The 20,578-nt window shown below is 51.6% G+C and overlaps 1 protein-coding gene across 1 annotated transcript in view; it reads left to right on the plus strand.

Annotated features, from left to right (window-relative positions):
* LMX1A (LIM homeobox transcription factor 1 alpha) overlaps positions 1 to 20,578 on the plus strand; it is a 117,663-nt gene that overhangs the window by 79,084 nt on the left and 18,001 nt on the right. Inside the window, exon 3 of the mRNA XM_087828317.1 lies at positions 1,202 to 1,434. Coding sequence (XP_087684443.1) covers positions 1,202 to 1,434 — 233 coding nt within the window. The remainder of the gene's footprint in view (positions 1 to 1,201; positions 1,435 to 20,578) is intronic.

The raw sequence follows: 20,578 nt of genomic DNA on the forward strand, positions 1-20,578 counted from the left end.
AGCCCCGCTTCTGAGCCCAAGCTGTGTGGGGCGAGCGGGGCTGGAGGGGCTGCGGGTCTGTGCGGCTCCCCCGCAGGCTGGCCTCTGTCCCGGGAGGGGTCATGGAGGCGGCTCCCTCCCTTCTCGGGAACGGCCACCCCCTCCCCGTGACAGCGCTGTCACGACCTCAGGAGCCCGCCGTAGCTTCCCCTTCTCTCCTCCCCGCAAACTCCCGTCACCCCAGGAGCTCCTGAGACAAAGCCACGCACAGGCGTGGACTCGGGTCGCCTACGGCGGAGGGACCGCGGCCGTTCTCTGCTGTGGGGACGTCGCCGAGTCGCTCTTGCATTTCCTTCCCAGGCAGGTCTCCGCATCAGCGCCGTCCGTCTGTCAGGTTGCTGTCTCTCCCACTACATGTGAGCCCCACGGTGCTGGCGACTTTGTTTTGTGACAGGCCCTCGGCGCGGGCCTGTGCGTGTGCGGGCGGGCACCGTGCTGGCGCGTGTGGCGGAGGCTTCGGGACAAATGAAGGAATGAGCGAGAAAGGCCAGGGTGTGAGCGAGCGCCTCGAATGAACAGGGGCGGGGGGGTGAGCACGGGGCTGCGGGCGAGCTCGCGGGCGGGCGGGACTGGCCACGCTCGGGCCACCGCGGTGCCTGGCCGGGCCCGCTCCTGCCCGGTGGGCCCGCTAGCCCGCAAGGTGCCTCGGCCACCGCACACTCTGGAAGAGAGGAGGGGCGTGAGTTGTGTGTTCTCCCTCGGGCGCCCTCCACCTGCCAGGTGACCTTTCCACGCCCTTGGCCCTCTGCTGTGTGGGGACAAACGGAGATTTTCTTTCCCCTGTTGTGCCACTACTTTAAAAAAGTAAACAATTCTTTGTTTTGGAAACAGAGACATGGATGCTGTAAGGAATGAGCCAGAGGTATTTTTAGGGCACGTTAACTCTTTGCTTATGCCACCGGCTTTGACAAAGAATTATGTTATCATGAAACAATCTGAAAAAGAGAGAGTCTTTCCTCGGCTACCCTGATGTGTGACAAGGACAAGAGCCACCTCTGCTGGGAACCTGCTGTGTGTCACTCCTCTGCTGGGCTCTTGACACGTTAGTCGTCAACCACCCCGGCCTAGCACTGGAAGTTCCTTTCACTGTTGACTTGAGGGGAGGCCTGGGCCCCAGCTGGACCTTTGTCACAGACCCTCCCTCCTTTTTCCCCACTCCCAGGCTGTTTGCTGTCAAATGTGGGGGCTGCTTTGAGGCCATCGCGCCCAACGAGTTTGTGATGCGGGCCCAGAAGAGCGTGTACCACCTGGGCTGCTTCTGCTGCTGTGTGTGTGAGCGGCAGCTGCAGAAGGGGGACGAGTTTGTCCTGAAGGAGGGCCAGCTGCTCTGCAGAGGCGACTATGAGAAGGAGCGGGAGCTGCTCAGCCTGGTGAGCCCAGCGGCGTCCGACTCCGGTGAGTGCCTCGTGGCGGGAGGGGTGCGGGCGGGGCCGTGGAGGGGAGTGGCCGTCTGCAGTGCCTTCTCCCCGGAGGGCAGGCCACCAGGCCGCCTGGCTCCAGCGGAAGGCAGCTGTCTGCTTCCTTGGAGCTTCCTTTGTAAGCTGGGAGTAATCTCTTATCAGTGAGGATGGCCAGGCCGTGCTGTGTGACAGATGACCCCAGGTTTCATGGCACACACCGCACATGCTGTCTGGGTTACACACAGTGTCTGGGTTACAGGAGGGAGGACTCTGCTTCAGGCACCTGCACTCTGCTCTGTGTGCACCTCTCCGGGGGAGGAAAGGGGACCAGGGTCAGTCTACTCCATCACCAGCTGTGGTTAGCCTCCTTTCCTCATCTCAACTGAGCTCCACGGTCCCCACTCGACGTAAGACGGCCAGCTCACCTGTCTCCCTGTTGGCACCTTGCTGGGCCCACCCACTTGGGCCTCCTCTCCAGAATACTGCATAATCTTTGAATCCCCCAAGGGCTTAGATGCGATGGTGCTCAGCGTGACCTCAGAAAGACGTGCACACCCCAAGGGTCACCATCCTTTCTCACCTGGAAGTAGAGGCTGGGGTCTGGTCCTTATTGGCACAGAGGTGTGTGGGGCTTGGTCCCTAAGTTATCCAATTGCAGGTTTTAATTGGCTACAAGCTCAGTATGAGGCATTCGTGTATTACTGCCTCCCCAACCCCGTGTGCAAAGACAAAGGAAAAGCTGGATCCAAGTGGCATTAAGAGAAGAATTTTCTGAGCAAGGTGGTGGCAGCAGGTCCCCTTCCTGACCATGTTCTCCGTGTGTGTTCAGCTCTGGGCATTTCTTTTTGAGGCCGATAGTGACAAGCTGGAGCTTCTGGTTCATTCATTCATGTATTCATTCTTAGCCGTGTCTGAGTGCTTGCTTTATGCCAGGGACAGGGTCATGATATGAATGACAAGAATGGCGTGGGAGTGGGAAAGTCTTCAAACCATATCTAGCACAAGAATTATAGATATTTAGGCTAGAAAAGTAAGGACTAAATAGGACATAATTGTTGCCTTGCAGTGGGGGGATCAGACCTATTTTGCTTCTAATTACAGAAAGACGTCGTTTATTCAGTCATTTCACAAAACCACCGAGTGCTTACATTGTAGGGACAGAGGTAAAGGGGATGCAGTTTGGATGAACATGGGAATGTCAGAAAGTCCCTCTAGTGATCAGAGCTAACGAAGAACAGAACTCCTCGAGATAGACCCTCTTGCTGAAACGCTATTGGCGAGGTGGGAGGGAAGGATGGTTCTAGAAGACTCCTGAGGTCCCTTTCGACCCTAAATCTGTCATTGTTTTTGCAGCTTTAAATGAGGTGACACAAAAGTCTCAACCAGAATCAAATATATTGTCTGTTCCACTCATTTTGTCAATTACGTAAACCTTGCCCGTCTTGCCCTGTGAAATGTGTTGTGTACCGAAGCCCACCTCCCTAAGCAGTGGACAAGCTTCTCGAGAGCAGGGCTGAAGCTTCCCTACCTTTGTTCCCTCAGGAAGCTGAGCACGATGCAGGAGGAGGGGATACAAGCAGTAAGTTCCTAATTAGTTGCATGAAATCTTCCAGGAAAGATGTCCACCTGATCTAAGGGTTTGCAGAGAGCAAACGATTTGGGATCTGTCTCAGTTTCTCCTCTCACTTCTGCCCTGAGCTCCTCACCGATGGTAGGTGCTTGACAGATATTTGTGGAGGGGATGATTGAAGGACCTGTTATCTCTAATGTTTTTATCAGTGACTTGGATGAAGACACAGAAGGTAGGGTGATTTGATTTGTAGGTGACACAAACCTGACAGGGAACCCTGGGTGGCAGCAGGTATACTCAGTGATAACAGAGTTTGACAGCCTGACAGTCATCGGCAGGACAGAATCTGACCACCGGGTTCCAAAATTGAATGGTGATTATACGGAAGGGGGCCTATTTTGATGGAATTTCACCTATGGCTTTAGCCCACCATAAAGTCAGCAGGAGCCAAAGGGAATGTCGTATTAATAGAACTATAATTGTTATTGGTGAAAGTGGAGTTCTTGAGGTGCTATGAAGAAAAGCATTTTCTGAGTCCCCCACAGGAAGATGGGGTTTCATGGAAAGCTTTATTTTTATTTTTTTAATAGAAGTTTGAAGTTTAATCTCATTCATGGTATTTTTACTTTTTAAAAAATATGTTTTTATTGATTTCAGAGAGAGGAAAGGAGAGGGAGAGAGAGATAAGGAGAGGAAGAGAGAGATAGAAACATCAATGATGAGAGTCATTGATCGGCTGCCTCCTGCCTGCCTCCTCCTGCAGATCGAGCCCGCAACCTGGGCATGTACCCTGACTGGGAATTGAACCATGACTTGAACTGTGACCTCCTGGTTCATAGGTCGACACTCAACCACTGAGCCATGCCGATGGGGCGGAAAGCTTTGTTGATGATATAAAATTAAGGAGGTTCCCTTCTAAGGTCCTATTTCTATCTCTCCCACCATGGAAGAAGTCCAGTCTTGTCTTCAGCAAGGCCAGGATTAAGGCCACTGCCCAGAGTCTCTGCTCCATTTAAGGTCCAGTCCGGTCCAGCATTTGGCTAGCTTAGCTTGGGATCCCAGCCACAGTCCATTGTGTGTGAGGTCCACATAGCCTTGGGCCATGTAGCTGCTTAAGGCCACATGGCCATGGAGAGGGAACAGGCACGCCCACGGGTGAATGTGGGTCATGGAGTAAGAGAGAGCAAGAGCCAGGAGCAAGAGACTGAGCTCTTTGCCTGGGGATTTTAACTCTCCAAGATTTCACGCACTTGCAGCAGCTCCACCCTCCTAGCCAATCATTGTTCCCCAGGTGCTAGACTGGCAAGCAAGCACCTTCACTATGTCACACCGACTTCTGCACATGTGTCCATCTTCCCCTTTGTTTGCTCTTTCCCCCCAGTGATCTGCAGGGAATGGACCAGTGGCTCCCTGGGGAGCATGAAGCTGTAGCTTCCTGGTGAAGTTGCCCAGATGACTATGCTTATAATGCCTGGCCTCCTCTTTGCTCTCTTCCTATTATTAATATTAATGAACTAGCTAATTACGATGATAGCATTCCCCTCCAGAGAACATCAGCCTTTGTAATCTTACAAAGGTAGGTGGGTGAAGGTCTCATCTGATTACAGTTTCATTATCTTTTTGCATTAATCAGAGCACATTCAGGATATTTGGCCCAATTTTAAATGTAGCATTTTATGGGGTCACTGACAAGCTAGAGAAAGTCTTGAGCAGAGAGAGTAGCTTGTTAAATGATAACTAACGAAACCCAGTATATTCAGCTGTGTAAAAATAAGGTGAAGGGGACTATGAGAGTCACACCCAAGGGTGCAGACCCATGTATGGGGGGAAGTGACAGACCTTGGTTCAAGGTAGATCAGAACTGTGCCCAGCAAAGGTGTAGACCAGCTGCCTTTATGGGCCGAAAGCCTGCCTGTCGTTAATATTTTAACTACAGTTTGCAGAAGGCTGGGTCAGTGACCTCCAGGGCTGCTTCCACCTTGAATTCTGGAGTCTGGTTTTATGATGCTGACCATCCCCACATGCACAGAGCACGTGACACATTTACAGCTCTTTGGACACCAAACTTGAGACATTCAGCTGCTGGGATTCTTTTCTGCTGTGGCCAGAGGCTCCTTTTGTCCTGGTCCCTGCTGTCCAGTGGCCTTGAAGAAGCTGCTCAAATAGACAACTGGACTCTGTAGTCAGAATCAGGTGGTTTTCTTTGGGCCTGTGGGCCCCTCAGAGCCCAGGGCCCCCAGGGCAGACCTAGCAACACCCAGGCCTGTGCTCTTCTCCCCGCCATGGGCACCGGCTCTTTAGTTAGTGGATGCATTAGAGGTTGTCCAGCCCAAACACCCACCAGGTCCTCCAGCCTCCGCTTGGGTGTCTCCAGACCTGGAGAGTTCCTGCCTCAAGTTCTGAGTGTGGATTGTCCAACCTGTTACATTGGGCCCCATTGTCTGTCTCCATGTGTGACCTGAACCTTGGCCTTGGTTCTGCTTTCAGGACATCACAAGATCAGTCAGTCTCCTTGACATGTGGCAGTCCTTTGAGCTAAGATAGAGCCACATGCTCCCTACATCTTCTCTTTTCCATCTGCTTCCCCCTCCTTCCAGCTGCCCCTTGAAAAGGCTGGTTGCTCTGTCTGTAAACGCTGCCATCTCTTTAGAATGCACCACCCAGAGGGGACTAAAATATTCCATATGGGGCCTGAACAAGCATGTTATTGTTACTACTTGTCATCTATTGGTGGGACCCATGATTTCGACACTTTCTAGACTCATAAGTGGGGGTGGGAGCTTGGGGGCAATGATGGCTCCCAGCTGGTCCATGCTGCATTTCTTAATTATCTACCTGTCTCCTCTGCACATTTTTATAAACATCAGAGGTTACCTGAGAATGTCTTATGCAGCATTTTTTAGAAATTTTTTTTGTTTCAAAGTAAAACTTTAGATTTACAGAGCAATTTCAAAGTAGGACAGAAGTCCCCACATTCCCTCCATCCGGCTCCTCCTAATGTTAACATTTTTCATTTAAATGTACATTTTGATAAGAGTTCCATGTAAACCATAAAACTAACATGAGCACAGCACTATCAATTCAATGATTGACTTTGTTTGATTGGAAGAAACTTTCTGGTAATATCTTTATCCGTCCCAGGATCCAAACTGTGTTTCTTTTTATGTTATATTGATGTTAAATTACCTTTTTTCCCTCTATTTCTGAAATTGTTAGAAATGTCCAGTCAGAATTTCATTTTTTGCTCTTCCTTATGACAGTACCTTTTATGTTTTATGTTCTTCGCTTGCTCATTTGGAGCTTTGTTTGTTCACCATTGAAGGTTTTCTCACCTGAAGACGAGAATGCAGGTTAGGCTATGCGCCGGGTTTACTCCTCGCCTGTTACTTTCCCCAAGGCTCAACATGACACCCTCTTGGTTTACTAGCTCTTCCTTGGCCAGACCCAGGTTCAAGGGCAGCTGGCCCGGCTCCCCTTCCTTTGTCTTTCGAGACTCCAAGTGTCAGCGCAGGAAGGCTGGCTCTTTCTGAAGCTCTGCTTTTTTAAATTTTGGGATTTTTTTGTTAATTCTCACCGGAAGATATATTTTTTCCATTGCTTTTTCAGAAAGAATGGAAGGGAGGGAGGGGGAGAAAGAAAGAGAGAGAGAAACATTGATGTGAGAGAGACACATTGACCAGTTTCCTCCTGTACATGCCCTGACTGGGGGCAGGGAGCAAACCTGCAACACAGGTACATGCCCTTGACAGGAAATCGAACCTTTGACCCTTTGGTACACAGGCCGATGCTCTAACCACTGAGCAACACTGGCCAGGGCCTGAAGCTCTGCTTTTGTAGAAGGACTTTCTCAGATGAAGCCTGGTCTGTCTACTGGGGAGGTAATCTAGGTGCCCTGGGAGGCCCTTCAGTCTTTATGGCCTGTGCTCACCTGGCCTACCACAGGGCCTGGCCTACGTGGGTGATCAGTCACGTGTGCTATTGTGTTAATAAATTAACTTGGTCCAGTTCACATTGGCCTTTGAGTCCTTAGTCCAGAAGCACCGATGTGCAGTGTGACTCTTCTTAGAGGAGCTGGAATGAAGGTCCCCCCACATCGGAGTTTGTCAGCCCTCTGCCTGCTTGATTTTCCTTAGGGGATGCAGGACTGCTGCTTTGGAAGGCCCGGGTGGCTCCCCTGTTGCCGTCACTGTGAAATACCTCTCTCCTTCTCCCCTGAGTCAGCCTCATCAGAGGCATTTAGACATTGATTTTCATTTCCTTCTGCAGTCTTGAAACTGGTTTTAAAAAAATTCCTTATAGAAGTATTTCAGCCTATCTTGGAATTCTTCCTGCTCTTCACTAAATTAGAGAGGCAGTGGTGACCTCCCGAGTTCTGGAAATGTCTGGCAGTCCCATGGGATTATCTTGTCTGTTCATCATCATGCATTGAAAATGCAAGACAGAAAAGGAAATGTCAGCAGGAGCTGTGGGAGCTCATGCTCCTGTGTGAGTGCCCAGGGCTCAGGGTCTGACAGTAGACACGCCTGAGCTTGGGTCTTGCCCTGTACTCACAAGCTGCGACCTTGGGACAGGTACGTCCCTTCTCCAGGACTGTTTCCTAATTAGTAAAAAGTGAGTGAAAGTACTCTTTTGTGAGTTGCTGTTAGAGCGAGAAGAGCTCATGTGTAAGGGTCTGAAGCTTGGTTGATATTCAGTAAATGGCAGGTGTCATTTTAATTTTCTTAATCCTTACCTGAGGATATGTTTTTATTGATTTTAGAGAGAGAGGAAGGAAGAGAGAGAGAAACACTGATGTGAGAGAGAAATACTGATCGGTTGCTTCCCATGTGCACCCTAAGTGGGGATCAAACCTGTAACCTAGGAATGTGCCCTGACCAGGAGTTGAACCTACTACCCTTTGGTGCACGGGACAACGCTCCGACCGACTGAGCCACCCGGCCAGGCCACACCTAAAGCACTTTTTTGAAACTCTTCTTTCCAACCCCATTTTCCAGAAAATTGTAGTTGCAGCTCAGTAACAAATATTTTTTGTCATGACCTAATATACACATTCGTATGTGTGTGTATGAAATAAAAGTTTCCTAGGTTGACTTACTGCTTACCCCTCATGCTGATAGTGCCTGTTTTATTTATTTTTTAATCTGTCTTAGCCCCCTCCGTCAGGTTCATAACCCACCCCTGGATCAGGGCTGGAAGTGCGAACACAGCTGCTTCAAAGGGCAGCTACTTGCGAACCCAGCCCCAGGTTCCGGAATGGGTAGAAATTCCTCAGATTTCAAGCAGTAAATGTGCTTCAGCCTTCTGCATGCACCCCCACCGTGCCAGGGGCCGAGACAAAGACCAAAGACACGGGAGATGCCATTGGCCCGGGCCCTGGCGGGGGGGCGAACGCGCGGCAGTGTTCCCTGCTGTCGTCGTTGGTACTGGTGTGGAGACGTGAAGAACACTCACATTTATGTCGTGACTGGCACGGAGGTCCCGGACATCTTCTGATTTATTAACCTGGCACCTCTGGGTAGCAGGCAGGAGGCCTGAGCCTTTCCGGCTGTTTCTAAACCAGCCTTGTCTGTCATTAGCATCCCTGCCGTGAACCCGACCAGAACGACTGTCGCCTCCGCCTGAGGCTGAGCTCTCCTCTTCTGTTCGAACCTTCGTCTTCGGCGGATGCGTTTTGTCTTCCTCTGAGAGATGGAGAAACGGGCCCAGGATCCTGAGTCAGGGCTAAGCCTGAATAAGAACTTAATTCTACCATTTAGAGTCAGGACACTCGATGCTCAGCCTTAGCTGCACTGGGAGTCCGGTGGAGTTTGTCTGTGGCGCTGACAGGCAGTGTACCCTTCAGACAGGCGTCGTCTCTTTTCTAGTGACTAATTTAATTTCGACGTTGGCTCACACTTAGTAACTTTGATAAAAACCATCGTTTGAAACACATGCAGTTGCTTCAGAGTTTTTCAGTCCGTGCATGTGTGCCTCGTGCGTCCATGTCTCTTGCACACAATCCCTGTAAGAAAACACAGTCACACGGACACTTGGCCGTGGTGATTGTTGCATGATGACAGTGTCAACAGTTCCTGAACCCTTACTGTGCACAAAGCATGGCCTGAAGCAGTTGACCTGTCACTAACTTAGCGTCGGATCTAGCCGGCGGGGAGGGCAGTGTTAGGATGACTCCTGGCCCACAGATCAGCAAGGCGAGTGTAGACAGTTTGCTAAGGTCCTGCAGCGAGTCACGGAAAGAGTGGCATCCACACCCAGGTGGTGCAGCTCCACGAACCCGGGGCTGTGATGCCTGGTGGATGAAACCGTCCGTGTCTATTAGCACAGACCTCACGCTTTGCTCTGGTCCTGCTGACAGCCGCCCTGCAGGTGGTGGCACTGCTCCAGGTCCTCAGAAGGACCCCAGATGAAGCATCTTCACAGCTCGTTAAAGCAATGGGAACAAGGTGACTGGACTGAGCTTATGCCCCCTTTCAAGCCACTCACAAGCTCACAGCTCCTCCTCGGTAGTTAGTCTCTGTCACCACACTTCTCTGGGACCCTTCCTGTAAGGAAGCAGGAGGCTTTGGGGGACCCGGGGACAGCTTGTGTGCGAATGTGGAAGTTCTCGCAAAGTGCGTGCAACATACTGACGCTGGGTTTTTGTTTTTGCTGTTACTCAGCAAACTTCTGTTCTCCTTTGATGGTAACAGGAAAACCCAGCTAACCTTTTTGTCCAGATGGGCGTGCCAGCTCTGCTGACCACAGCCCTCATTAATTAAATAAGTACAGCCGTGGAGTAAGTCAGTTTCCCCAAACTCTTTCATAACAGCTTCTGAGGGCTGACCTGCAATCCCTGCCACCTGTCCTAACCCACTCTCAGGAGAAGTGCACTCAGATTTGTGTTTCCAGGGGTAGGGGTGGCATTTGTGCCCTCTGGGTATAGTGGCAGGACTTGGCAGTGTGACTGGAGAATGTTAGGAGTGAAGTCCCTGGCCAGGCAGAGCCAACCCATGACTTCAGCCTCTCATTCCCTGAGCTCAGAGACCAGAGCCTCACTGTCCTATCGTGTGGCGAGGAGGTGCAGTGGTGACGCTGGTGTACTTGCTCAGACATTCCCGCCAAGCCCATCGCGTTTAGATTTCCAACCAAGAGGTTCCCTAATGGGTGTGAAGATGCTTTAGGCAGTTCACTGAGCAGACGGAAGCATCACCTGCCATATAGCCCTATCCCCTGGTATCAGTGACGTAGGAAAACCCCGAAGTCCAGTTTACTAGGGCTGGTGGCAGACCAGCTGACAACTGCCTCTGAGTGCTTTGATATTTTGTGTGTAGAAGTAAGTAGAAAACCAGGTTACCTAAGAACCGTTCAATTCTTAGTGGTCCCAATCCAGGTGTGCATGCTGGGAGCCAGAGGCGTGCTTGTTTTCTCTGGGCGACGCTGAGCGGGATTGGAGCTGCGGGTGCATGCGTGCACTCGATGGGACCAGTGGGCCAGCTGGCGTTCCAGGTGAGTGTGCAGGTGTGCCTTCTTAGGAATCCGTAAGCGTGGGGAAGTGGCGGACGCCCCCTCGGTCTCCACCCCATCCGCAGGAATCTGCTGAGCACCTGCATCCCACAAGGGTTGGGTTTGGGGCAGGGGACACATATAGAACTATATGAGGTTTGACCGGTGAGCAAGTATTTTTGAGCACTGTGTAGCAGGCCTATTGTAGGTGGTGGGGTGAGAACTCTGCTCTCCTGAAGCTGGCGTTGGAGGGAAATAGTCATTCACCAGGTAAATAGGTAAACAAGATTTCATGTTCAAAGGAGGGTTACACTCATGTATTTGAAAAGCTCCTTTAGACTCGTGTGGAGTGCGCTTGGAGGGTTCGGCGGGTCTGGAGTGCAGCCCTGGCTTTGTTCCTCGTTTGTTAAAACTCCTTGGGTCTGAGGTGCAGGCAGGGTTGTCAGCACTGCTCCAGCAGCAGGGAGGCTCAGGGGACAGAGGCGGGTCCCTTGTCAGGTATGTGTCACAACTGCAGAGTTTTGGTGCCAAACCAGGGAGATTCTGGAATTAAAGTAGAGGCCCACTTTTTTCTTAAGAGTGAGCAGGGTGGTGAGATTTAGCCAACAAACAGTTAAATTTGAATTTTGAATGAATAATGATTATCATTTTTTGTGTATTCTCATGTGATATAAATATTATTGTTCTTCAGAAATCAAACTTAACTGTGTTTTGTATTTTATCTGGCAGCTCTAGATATAACGAGAATCTGGTGGGGGGTGGGGAAGAGCAGCAAGGCAGTGATGGGTGCCGGAGTCTGCAAGGATGTACAGATGGACAACGATTGATTGATTGATTGATGGATGGATGGATGGATGGATGGATGGATGGATGGATGGATGATAGATAGGAAGAAATGTGATTTTTGTCCCAAGACACCCAAGTTCTCATTTCCCTTACGTACCAGGCCTTGGCCCCAACCAAGCACATGGAGGCTCCCCCTCTTGGCCATCGAGGAAGGTGGCTCGAGTGAGTGACTTCCTCTCCCGTTACCTTGGCAACACCCTCCTGCCTTTGCCTCACAATTCCACCCCAGCTAAGTGTCTCCAGTCCCATTTCTTTTCTTTCTCAGCTCATTTTCCCTCTCAGGGCCCAGCCGGTAGGGCACCCTGTGCTATCGAGTCCGGGGGGAACCTCTGGTCCAGGCCAAGCATGCCCTCAGTGGGTGCCAAGGGAAAAAGTTGGTTGGTGCAGGGTGCCTGAGGCAATGCATGCCAAGGGTGCGAGGTGGTAGGTGCCATGGGTGTGCGAGGCAATGGATGCCAAAGGGTGCTTGAGGCGGTGGGTGTGGGGCTCGTGAAGCGGTGAATGCCAAGCGCTTGCGCAGGTGGGCGCCCGAATGGAGCGTGCATCCCCCGCACATTCTGCCCTCTCTTCAAAGCCTTTGGAGATGGAAGAGGGCGAGCGCAGAAACACACAGGGACGGCAGTTTTATGAGAAAATGCAGATAAAGAGCCCGGCGTCGGGGCCATATGTTCACCATAATCTCCAAAGCCGGCCCTCAATTAGAGCCTCCCCTGAGTTCTCATGCGGGCCTGAATAAACACGCCGCTCTGAAAGGAGGACTTGGTTTCCAATTAAAAGTGTACTAACATTTCTCCTTCCCTTAATTCCCCCGGGCTCAGGGCCCGGGTCGCGGCGGGGTCGCCCTGTCCCCAGTCCTCCTCCTCGCCAGTCCCGTTCCCAAGTGACGTCAAGCGGCGGGATTAGGGCCCACCTTGTGTCCCCTGTGCGGCCGCAGAGTTAATTAAAGTAATGCCACGTAAATCTGCCTGCTGGCTTGTGGGGAGCCGCGCCTCGGGGCGGCCTGGAGACGGGGCTGTCTGGGAGCAGGTGCTGGGGATTTGTGTGCGTGTGGTGGACTGAGATCACCTTTCTGCTTGTCCCCAGGCTCCCAGCCCTGCGCATGCTCAGAGGGGACACGCACAGACGTGCCACCTGACCGTGCCCTTCTTCTGGGTCCTGGGGCGCCTGTGCCGTGGCGGAGGCCTCGCTCCCCGACTGGTGGTGCACACTGTGCTCCAGATAAAACTGCTCACTCCTCTCCTGCTGCCCCAACCCCGGGAATTCTGAGGGCGCCAGTGCAGGGCAGCCCGGGAGGCTGTTGAACGCGCAGGGCCGGCCGCACCTCCAGCATTCCTTCTGAGCCGTCAGAGGCTGAGTCTGGGCAGCCAGGCCCTTCGACTCCTCATCGGGGCATCCGAAACACTCACTCAGTTTCTATGGAATTCTCTACAGAACCGGTTGAAAGTTGCTGGGTTTCAGATGGGGGAGTGATTGATAGATTAACTTTCTGGCCTACTCTCTACACCATGAAAGAATCAAAGAATGGAAGCCATTCTCTGAAAAATTCCAGAAACATCAACGAGCAGAAAATCCTCCCAAGATCATTCAAATGCAAATGGTTTTCCTGCTCTCATGAATTATCTGCCCCAAGTAATTACTTCAGTTTTCAGTCTAGCCTTGGTGGGAGGACTTCAGAGAGCCGGTGCTTGTCCCTTACTCTCCCAGCAATGCTCGCCAAATTAAATTGAGGCCAGTTCAGCAAACATTTCGAGGGCCTGTCTCTTTCTTAGATGCTGAGTTAGATACTAGCCATCACAAGAGGAACGGAAAACACTTGTGTTATAAGCACTCAGGTTCCTCAGTGATAAGAAACTCCCTCAACAAAGTAATTGAAGTAAAATATAATATGTGTGCATGTTACCGTAGAGATGGGAGTCCTAAGATCGTAGAGATGGGGCCAGTAATCCCCGTTGTGGGGCTGTTTGGAAAATGCTTCACAATGGATGTGACGTTGTTGCCAAGTCTGGACAGATAGGTCATTTTGGGTGGTGGAAGGTATACGATTATGTTGCCACATGCAGCTTCCCCGGGCAGAGTTGCCCAGCCAGGCCGTGGCGGGCCTGAGGGAGGGCCTGGTGCAGGTTCCCTGGGGCACCGAGCTCCTGGTGCTGTGAGTGGCAGGACTGATGCCTGACTGCGAAGGGCTTTGCGTCTCCCTTGCCTGGGTGTATTCTGGTGGTTGTGGGAAGGCTGGTCGGCAGCTTGCACACGCGGCTGTGATGTCCTCTCAACAGAGAAGTGGTGATGAGGGCTCTGAGTTGGGGCCCGCTCCAGGCGGGAAGCCGGGCAGAGGCTGTTGCCGTGTTCCAGGCGAGGCGAAGGCGCGAACCTGGAAAGAGGATTCACAGAATTCCTTCCTTCGTGTGTCCCTTCAGTCCTCCGTGAGCTCTTCCTCCAGGCCGGGCCCCACTCTGAGGGCTGGGGATACGAGGTGACCAAAACAGGCTGCCACCTGCCCCTGGGAGCCTAAGTTCTGGAGTCAGATGACATTAGCTATGGGAAGGAAAGTTAGAGCCAAGGGTGACTCTGAGGTCTCTGAATTGTAAGAATGGTGATGTCACAGGCAGATGGACAGTTCAGGAAAGGATCTAGGTAATGCATTCAGGTGGCTATGGTGAGTTTGAAGGTTTTTGTGGACTGTGTGGATTTGGTGTCTGATGGGCAGGTGGACACCGCCTGGGGTTCAAGGTCAAGGTGATGGGTAGATTTGAGAATCACAGGAAAGCTGAGGGTTTGAAACTAGATGTTTGTCACAGTGTCTTCCGGATGCAGTTTTCTGAGCTTGCATGGCTATGGGAAAAGAAACAAAGAAAACAGTAACACCAGCAGACACCATGCAGAGCGCTGGCTCTCAGAGCAAACCCCAGATCAGCAGCATCCCCAGGAACTGGTCAGAAATGCAGATTCTCAGGCCCTGCTCAGACCTAGTGCCTCATACACTGGGATGGGGGCAGACATCTGTGGGGCTGTCACCCTGTAAAGTTTGAGGACGACTGGACAAGGAGCTCCTCATAGAGCCCGCCAGACACACATCATAACGACTGGACCTCACGTGTGAGCAGTGACACCTGCATTTGCTAGTGACCACAGTCTGAAGGCACTGACTTAAGTCCCATCCCAGAGCATCCCAGTCTGACTCCACCAGCAAACCTGTGGATGCAGACATTGATTAAGCTCTGAAGTGTTAGGTGCTGATTCCCAACTTTTTTTTTAAATTCTAAAATAACCCTGTGATATTATGGGGCTTCTACCCTGCCGGATTGATCTCAGATTGTGGCTAATGCAGTCTTCTGTCTGCACTTATATTTGTCATTCCCCAAGCACACTATGAATGAGTGACTGTGAGAGGACTTAGGACTCGGATAAGGCTTGAGAAAACAGCTCCTGAAATCCCTTTTAATTCTGATTCTGTGGGATAAATCTCTCTCTCACACACACACGTTCTGCAAGTCCCCATTGTCACCACCACCTCCAGTGTTATCCATCCAGACAACAATTGCACCCGAATTCCGTGACTAGCCTCAGATTGCTTGCCTAGGGAACATCAAAGATAAAGAGATGCTGCGCCTGTGGTCCAGATGGGCTTTAGCACACTCGAATCCATCGGTGACTAATACACACCGTCCAGGGATACATCGGCAGTGATTTCACGTACACTCTGAGTGTTTAAAAGATTTTAGAGGAGAGAGGAACCAATGAGGGCAGGAGTTGTCAGTGACTCAGTTAATACTTTTTTTTAAAAGAAAGACAGGGCGGGGGGCTGGTTTGGATACTGGGATTTACTGTCCAGTTCTTCCATCAGAAAGCTGGTGACCTTGGAGCTTCCCTTTCCTGACTTGTCAAATGGGCTGCTGTGAGGCTGTCTAGGTAACATAGATAAGGTGCTTATCACGGTGCCTGTTACAAAGTAAGTGCTCAATAAAGAGAATTTGTTATTATACATATGCACCGGGGACTGCTGTCCCCTCGACATCCCATCATTCCCTGGCAAGGACAGCGAGGACGGAAGAAGTGGCTGCACCCAAGGATGTCTTCCCGAGTCACCGGTGCCCTTGGCCGTGCGGGAAAGCTGTGTGTTCGGCTGCTTGACAGTCACGTAAGGAGCCACAGCTGGCGTTGTTTCTCCAACAGCTGGGCTGTGACGAGAGGGAATTCGGGTTCTTGAAGGAGGGACAGAGGACGCCAGACACAGCCTCTGTGAAGTGGAACATGCAGAGGGAAGGTGACATTGGCTCTAGCACTTTCCCTAGGACTCTGTGCAGATTTATGGATCTGGGGCAGTCAGCTTACTCAGAGTTGTGTTTATTTTCTTGGTCAACAATGAACTACAACTTGAGAAGCTTGTCATTTTTGCAGGCGTCTGTCTCTCCCCAAAAACAGATGAGGCAAGGGTGCCAGATGCCGCCTCCCCTAGACAAAGCAGGAAGGGTGTCCGCCCTCCACCACTCCTGGCCCTTAAGACAGCGCCGGGCTGCAGGCCTGCTCCGTCTTGTGGGTGAGGGCGGTCCACGGAGGCCTGGCTTTCCCTCCACCAGGCTGGTAGAACCACGGGCAGTGTTTTCTGACTCTCCTCTGAGGTCTGAGAAAAGGAATGGAAACACCTCCTTCTCTGATGAACCCGGGGTCTCTGAGCCCTGGGCTCAGTAACTCTCAGCAGGAAGGGCCGAGGGCAGGGCTACAGGTCTTCCCGGAATGTCACAGGCCTCGCCACACCCTTACCCGAGGCCGTTTGCGGCTCTAGCACAGGCATCCTCCGGCTTCCTTCTTCAGGGACCATGGGGGCAGGTCCCGCAGAGCCCTCCCCGCCAGTTCACCGTCTTTGACTGCAGCTGTGCCAAGGAGCAGGGGGGCGCAGAAGGAGGGTTCTCCCACTTGTCTGAGAGGGCCCCCTTGAGAGGCTTTGCCAGGTGCGAGGGGCACACCTGACCTTGACGCATGTGGATCGTCTGGCAGGCTAGTTTCCAGCAATAGCAGGTTCATGATTCTTAAGGTTCCTGAGGGTTGGGGGAAACTGGTGTTAGTCTCTTGAAGGCTAGAATTCTCGTTACAACCTTTAGAACTGAGAATTTTCAGAACAGGTAAAGGTGCCCATTACATCCATTGAAGAAGGAAAAATTATTCAGATACGACAACATCTGTAATTTGCATCAAACGTGGATTCATGGAACCCCACTAAGGAGAACTCTCAATTAAGCAGAACGTGTCATTCGAAGTCCTCCTTCAGTGTGAAGATGGAAGCCATCAGAAAATAGGCCGATGACGAAGGTTTACGACAAACACCCGCCTGGAGAAAGTGTGTCCAGAGTTGGTGCCCACTCGGCGCAGTCTCCTGCTTCCCGCCTGGGCAGGGCCTGGAGCAGTCACATGTTTAGAAAGGTGCCCCTCAGGACTGGCTAAAAACACAAGAACCATAAAAAAGACTAATGTCCTGAAACTCTAATTAGTGAACCAGGAGGGTAGAGTGGCTATTTTAGAAAACCTTTCACCAACAGCTGGGAAGAGGGTGTAGCGCATGGAGTCAGCAGGACTAACCCCCCTGCGGCACCGCAGCGGTGGCTCCGGCCAGGAGTGATGGGGAAACATCAGGCAAACAAAAGGGGCAGAAAGGCCGCGAGACCCCTGGCCTGTGCTTTTCAAACATAAAGGCTCATGAAATAGAGGCTGAGGACTGGCCCCAGGTTGGAGATGAAGGACACAGTTGTGGACTGGAGCGGGTTCTGGGTTGGATCTTGGACCAGAAGGAGGACTTCAGAGGGACAATTAGCAGTATTTGAATGAAGACTCAAATTTGCATTGTATTTATGCCACTTTTAAAATTTTGATAATTGTACTATTTATGCAAGAATGTCACTGTTCTTAGAAAATACAGATTGTATTTAAGAGGGGAAAAAATAGCCGATTTCCTGGGCAGTGGGGCAATGATGTTTTACACGGAGGTGCTCACCAGCCTGCTCAGCAGGAGCCTGACTCAGGACTGTCAAGGACTTTGTCTTCTCAGGACGTATGACGGACACTCTGTCTGGGAAGGAAGCCTTGGACTTGGAGCCAGGACACCGGAAGCCTGGACAAGCTCCCTCGCCAGTCTGGGTCTCAGTTTCCACCTGGAACGTGAAGTCATGGATCTAGATGGTCCCCAGGTTGCTTTCTTCTCTGATGCTGTCCTGGTTCCCAGCACATGCCGCCGAGGGGGCAGGGGCAGAACTCCGCCCGGGTGATGCTGCGCGAACACTGTGACGCCCGCGGGGGCCTGGCGGGCTCACTCCTCGCAGCCCATGCAGGGAGTTCTTGCTTTGTATGTAGGGCTGGTCCCACCACCAGCAAGACTGAAGCTTGATGAGTTCATGGGAGAATGTGAGGACTCAGGTTGCCATCCCGACGGCACATTGAGTGGTCTCCTTAGACGCTGCCTAAGTAACAGTCTTACCATCTCCCTTCTGTAGCTGTCTACATTAAATCATTATAATATAATTAAATTAGAAAAATGTTTTGGAAATAGCATAAGCTCAGAGATTTCTGTTCACCTTCATAAACACCTTCTCAGACGGTCTCAGTCCACATTCCGAGCACCGGGGGCAATGTGGGCGAGATAACTTACTATTCTGCATCTATGTACTCTTCCCACTAAATGCCAGCGAGGCCATTGTAACAACCAGAGCAAGGGTCCTCCTACGTTTCCCAGCATCCCTGGGGGGCAGAACACCCTGGTTGAGAACCATTGGTCAATTTAGTGATTATAACCAGACAGCAGGGTTGTTGTGTTTTCCTTTTTATTGGAAACATAGACGGAGTTGAAAGGACTCTAAGCCATCACCCATCACAGCTCCCCCACGTCATAGCTGAGGGAATTGAGGTTACGGGCCTCGTCCAAGGCCACATCGTGGTTACTGGTGGAGGCATGTGTAGTATCAGGAACCGACCCCACTGCAGGGCCTGTGCGAAGGCTCCTATGTGACATTTATATGGTCAAAGAGATCTTTGGGAGCGTGGGAAGGAGTTGTGACTAAGAATGGATATGACCAGAAGCCATCTCTGACTTTTGTTGATGGTACCATCCCCAAGGTTCTGAGCCTTGGAGTTTTCTAGAATGACCAGTCCCTTAACCGGCTTATCTGGTGTAAGAGGACTTAGGTGCCTGCCACGGAACCGATGCTGTATTTCCTGGTCTAAGACACTTTTTTGGTTGCATTTCAACATATCCAAACTTGGGATGCACTCTAGTTGGTTGTGGTGAGAAAGCGTCGTATTACAGTTTAACTGGTCATGTTTTCTTTCTCAGTCATAAAACAATCACACATTTTGCAATGAAAGGAAGCCCATGTCTGATGAAATGTGAAGCTCATTTCCAGGACAGGTTGTGGAGATCGTCTCAGGGTAACCCTTCCTTGGCGTGGCAGCATGTGGCTAGGTCTGTAGATGACCCAGCAGGGCAGACGTGGAGAAGACGGGAGAGAGGCTCCTCGAGCAAACATGATTAGCTGTCCAAGTTCTCTCCAGTCCCTGGAACGAATTCCCTGGGAGTCCTTCCTGGCTTCCAGTTTTTGTCTATGGCTTTGGGATCTGGCCATGGTGCTGACCACTCATATAACCTTCGGACCCTGTTCCAGTGAATTCTGTACCATGTCTCATTACCTCACTGCAACTCTGGAAAAACCTTAGAAGGTAGTTCCCTGGAAACAAGAAAGGAAGTGAGAAGGGGACGTGAGCTGACTTGGGTTTCAGCATGGCTGGTGGAACGGAGTGTCTGGGATGCTTACCTAGTGAATGAAGGGACATTGCCACACCTGTGACGTCCCTTGTCAGTCTCGAGAACGGTCTCAGCCAGGCGTCAACTAGGAGGGCAGAAACAGCTGTCAGCATTTAAAACAGTTTAATCCGAGGGTTGGTTGCACGGCTGACGAGACTGTTGAGAGGCAGACAGGTCAGGGTGGTGAGACCTATCACACATTTGCAACAGAGGAAGCTGCAGAGCAACAGGTGATATAGCCTCTGGGGACATCTGGGGGAAGCTGAAACCTAAGTGAGCTTTTCAGGTGTGACTTGGAGACATGGAGGAGAGGCAACCGCTGCCAGAGGACCGCCCATGGCAGAGGGCGGGCGAGGAAAACCTCCGCTCTCCCTTTCCTCTGACGTCCTTGTAAATGCCTCCCACTGGCTGACCCCAACAGATGCAGCCCCAGGTGACCCAGAGGAGACGCGGACAGAGCCTGAGTCCAGGAAGGCATGGAACCCGTGCTGCCTGGCACTCAGGTGAGGAAGGAAATTAGAGGCACCTAAAGTGGTCGATGCATAATTTAAAAGTCAATATTTGTTCAGAAAAGCTGGGGCCTTCTTTTGAATTGGGGAGGCAGCAGGTGTCATCGCCTGGATTAGATGGGGAGCAAAGTGTAGAAGAAAGTCTTGAACTAGGGAGGAAGGAACAGGGACAGGGCTCTACTTCAGCCTCTGCCACCGATCAGCTAGGGCTTCCCCTTGCACTGGAAACAGACCCAAAGTCCCCACCCAGCCCATGCGCCCTAACGTGGTCTGGCCTCTGCCTCCCCTCGCCTCCCACCGCTTTCCTCTCCACAGGCTGCGAGGGGCCCACGGGCTGAGCACAGCCCGCGCGTTCCTGCCCCCTGCAGGACTCTGCCCTGAGCCCCTCACAGAGCTGTTCCTTCTCGTCACTGTCCACTGTCACCTCAGCAGTGGCCACGCTACCTGAAATGGTGTCCTGAGCCACAGATTTCCACGTTGCGGTCCCCGTGCCGAGTCTCTGCTTAGCACGTTTCACTAAGTTCTCTAAGGATCTAGTTGGATCTTATCTGAGAAGCTTTCCCCGAAGACGGGTAAGTTCTACCAGAGGAAGGCACTCCGTCGGTTCTCAAAGCGGGTTCCTGAGCCAGCAGCATTGGCATCACCTGGGAGACTGTCAGAGAGGAGACCTCAGACCCCCAGATCCGCGGCAGAGCCCTGGGGCGAGCAGGCGCCCTGGCCCACGCTCCAGAGGCTCCGCTGTGATGGTTCCGTGGCCTTGGCTTCAGAGGAACAGTATTTTCCCTCTTACCCTCAGCTCAGCACGAAACTCTGTACAAGCAATGACAGGATTAGGAAGAAGGGCTTTAAAAATTTTTTATTGAATTTATTGAGGTGACATTGATTAAGAAAATTATATAGGTGTCAGGTGTACAGTTCTACAATACATCATCTGTATATCGTTCCCCAC

The sequence above is a fragment of the Miniopterus natalensis genome, chromosome 19 (genome assembly GCF_054644295.1).
Source record: "Miniopterus natalensis isolate mMinNat1 chromosome 19, mMinNat1.hap1, whole genome shotgun sequence".
NCBI classification, from domain to species: domain Eukaryota; kingdom Metazoa; phylum Chordata; class Mammalia; order Chiroptera; family Miniopteridae; genus Miniopterus; species Miniopterus natalensis.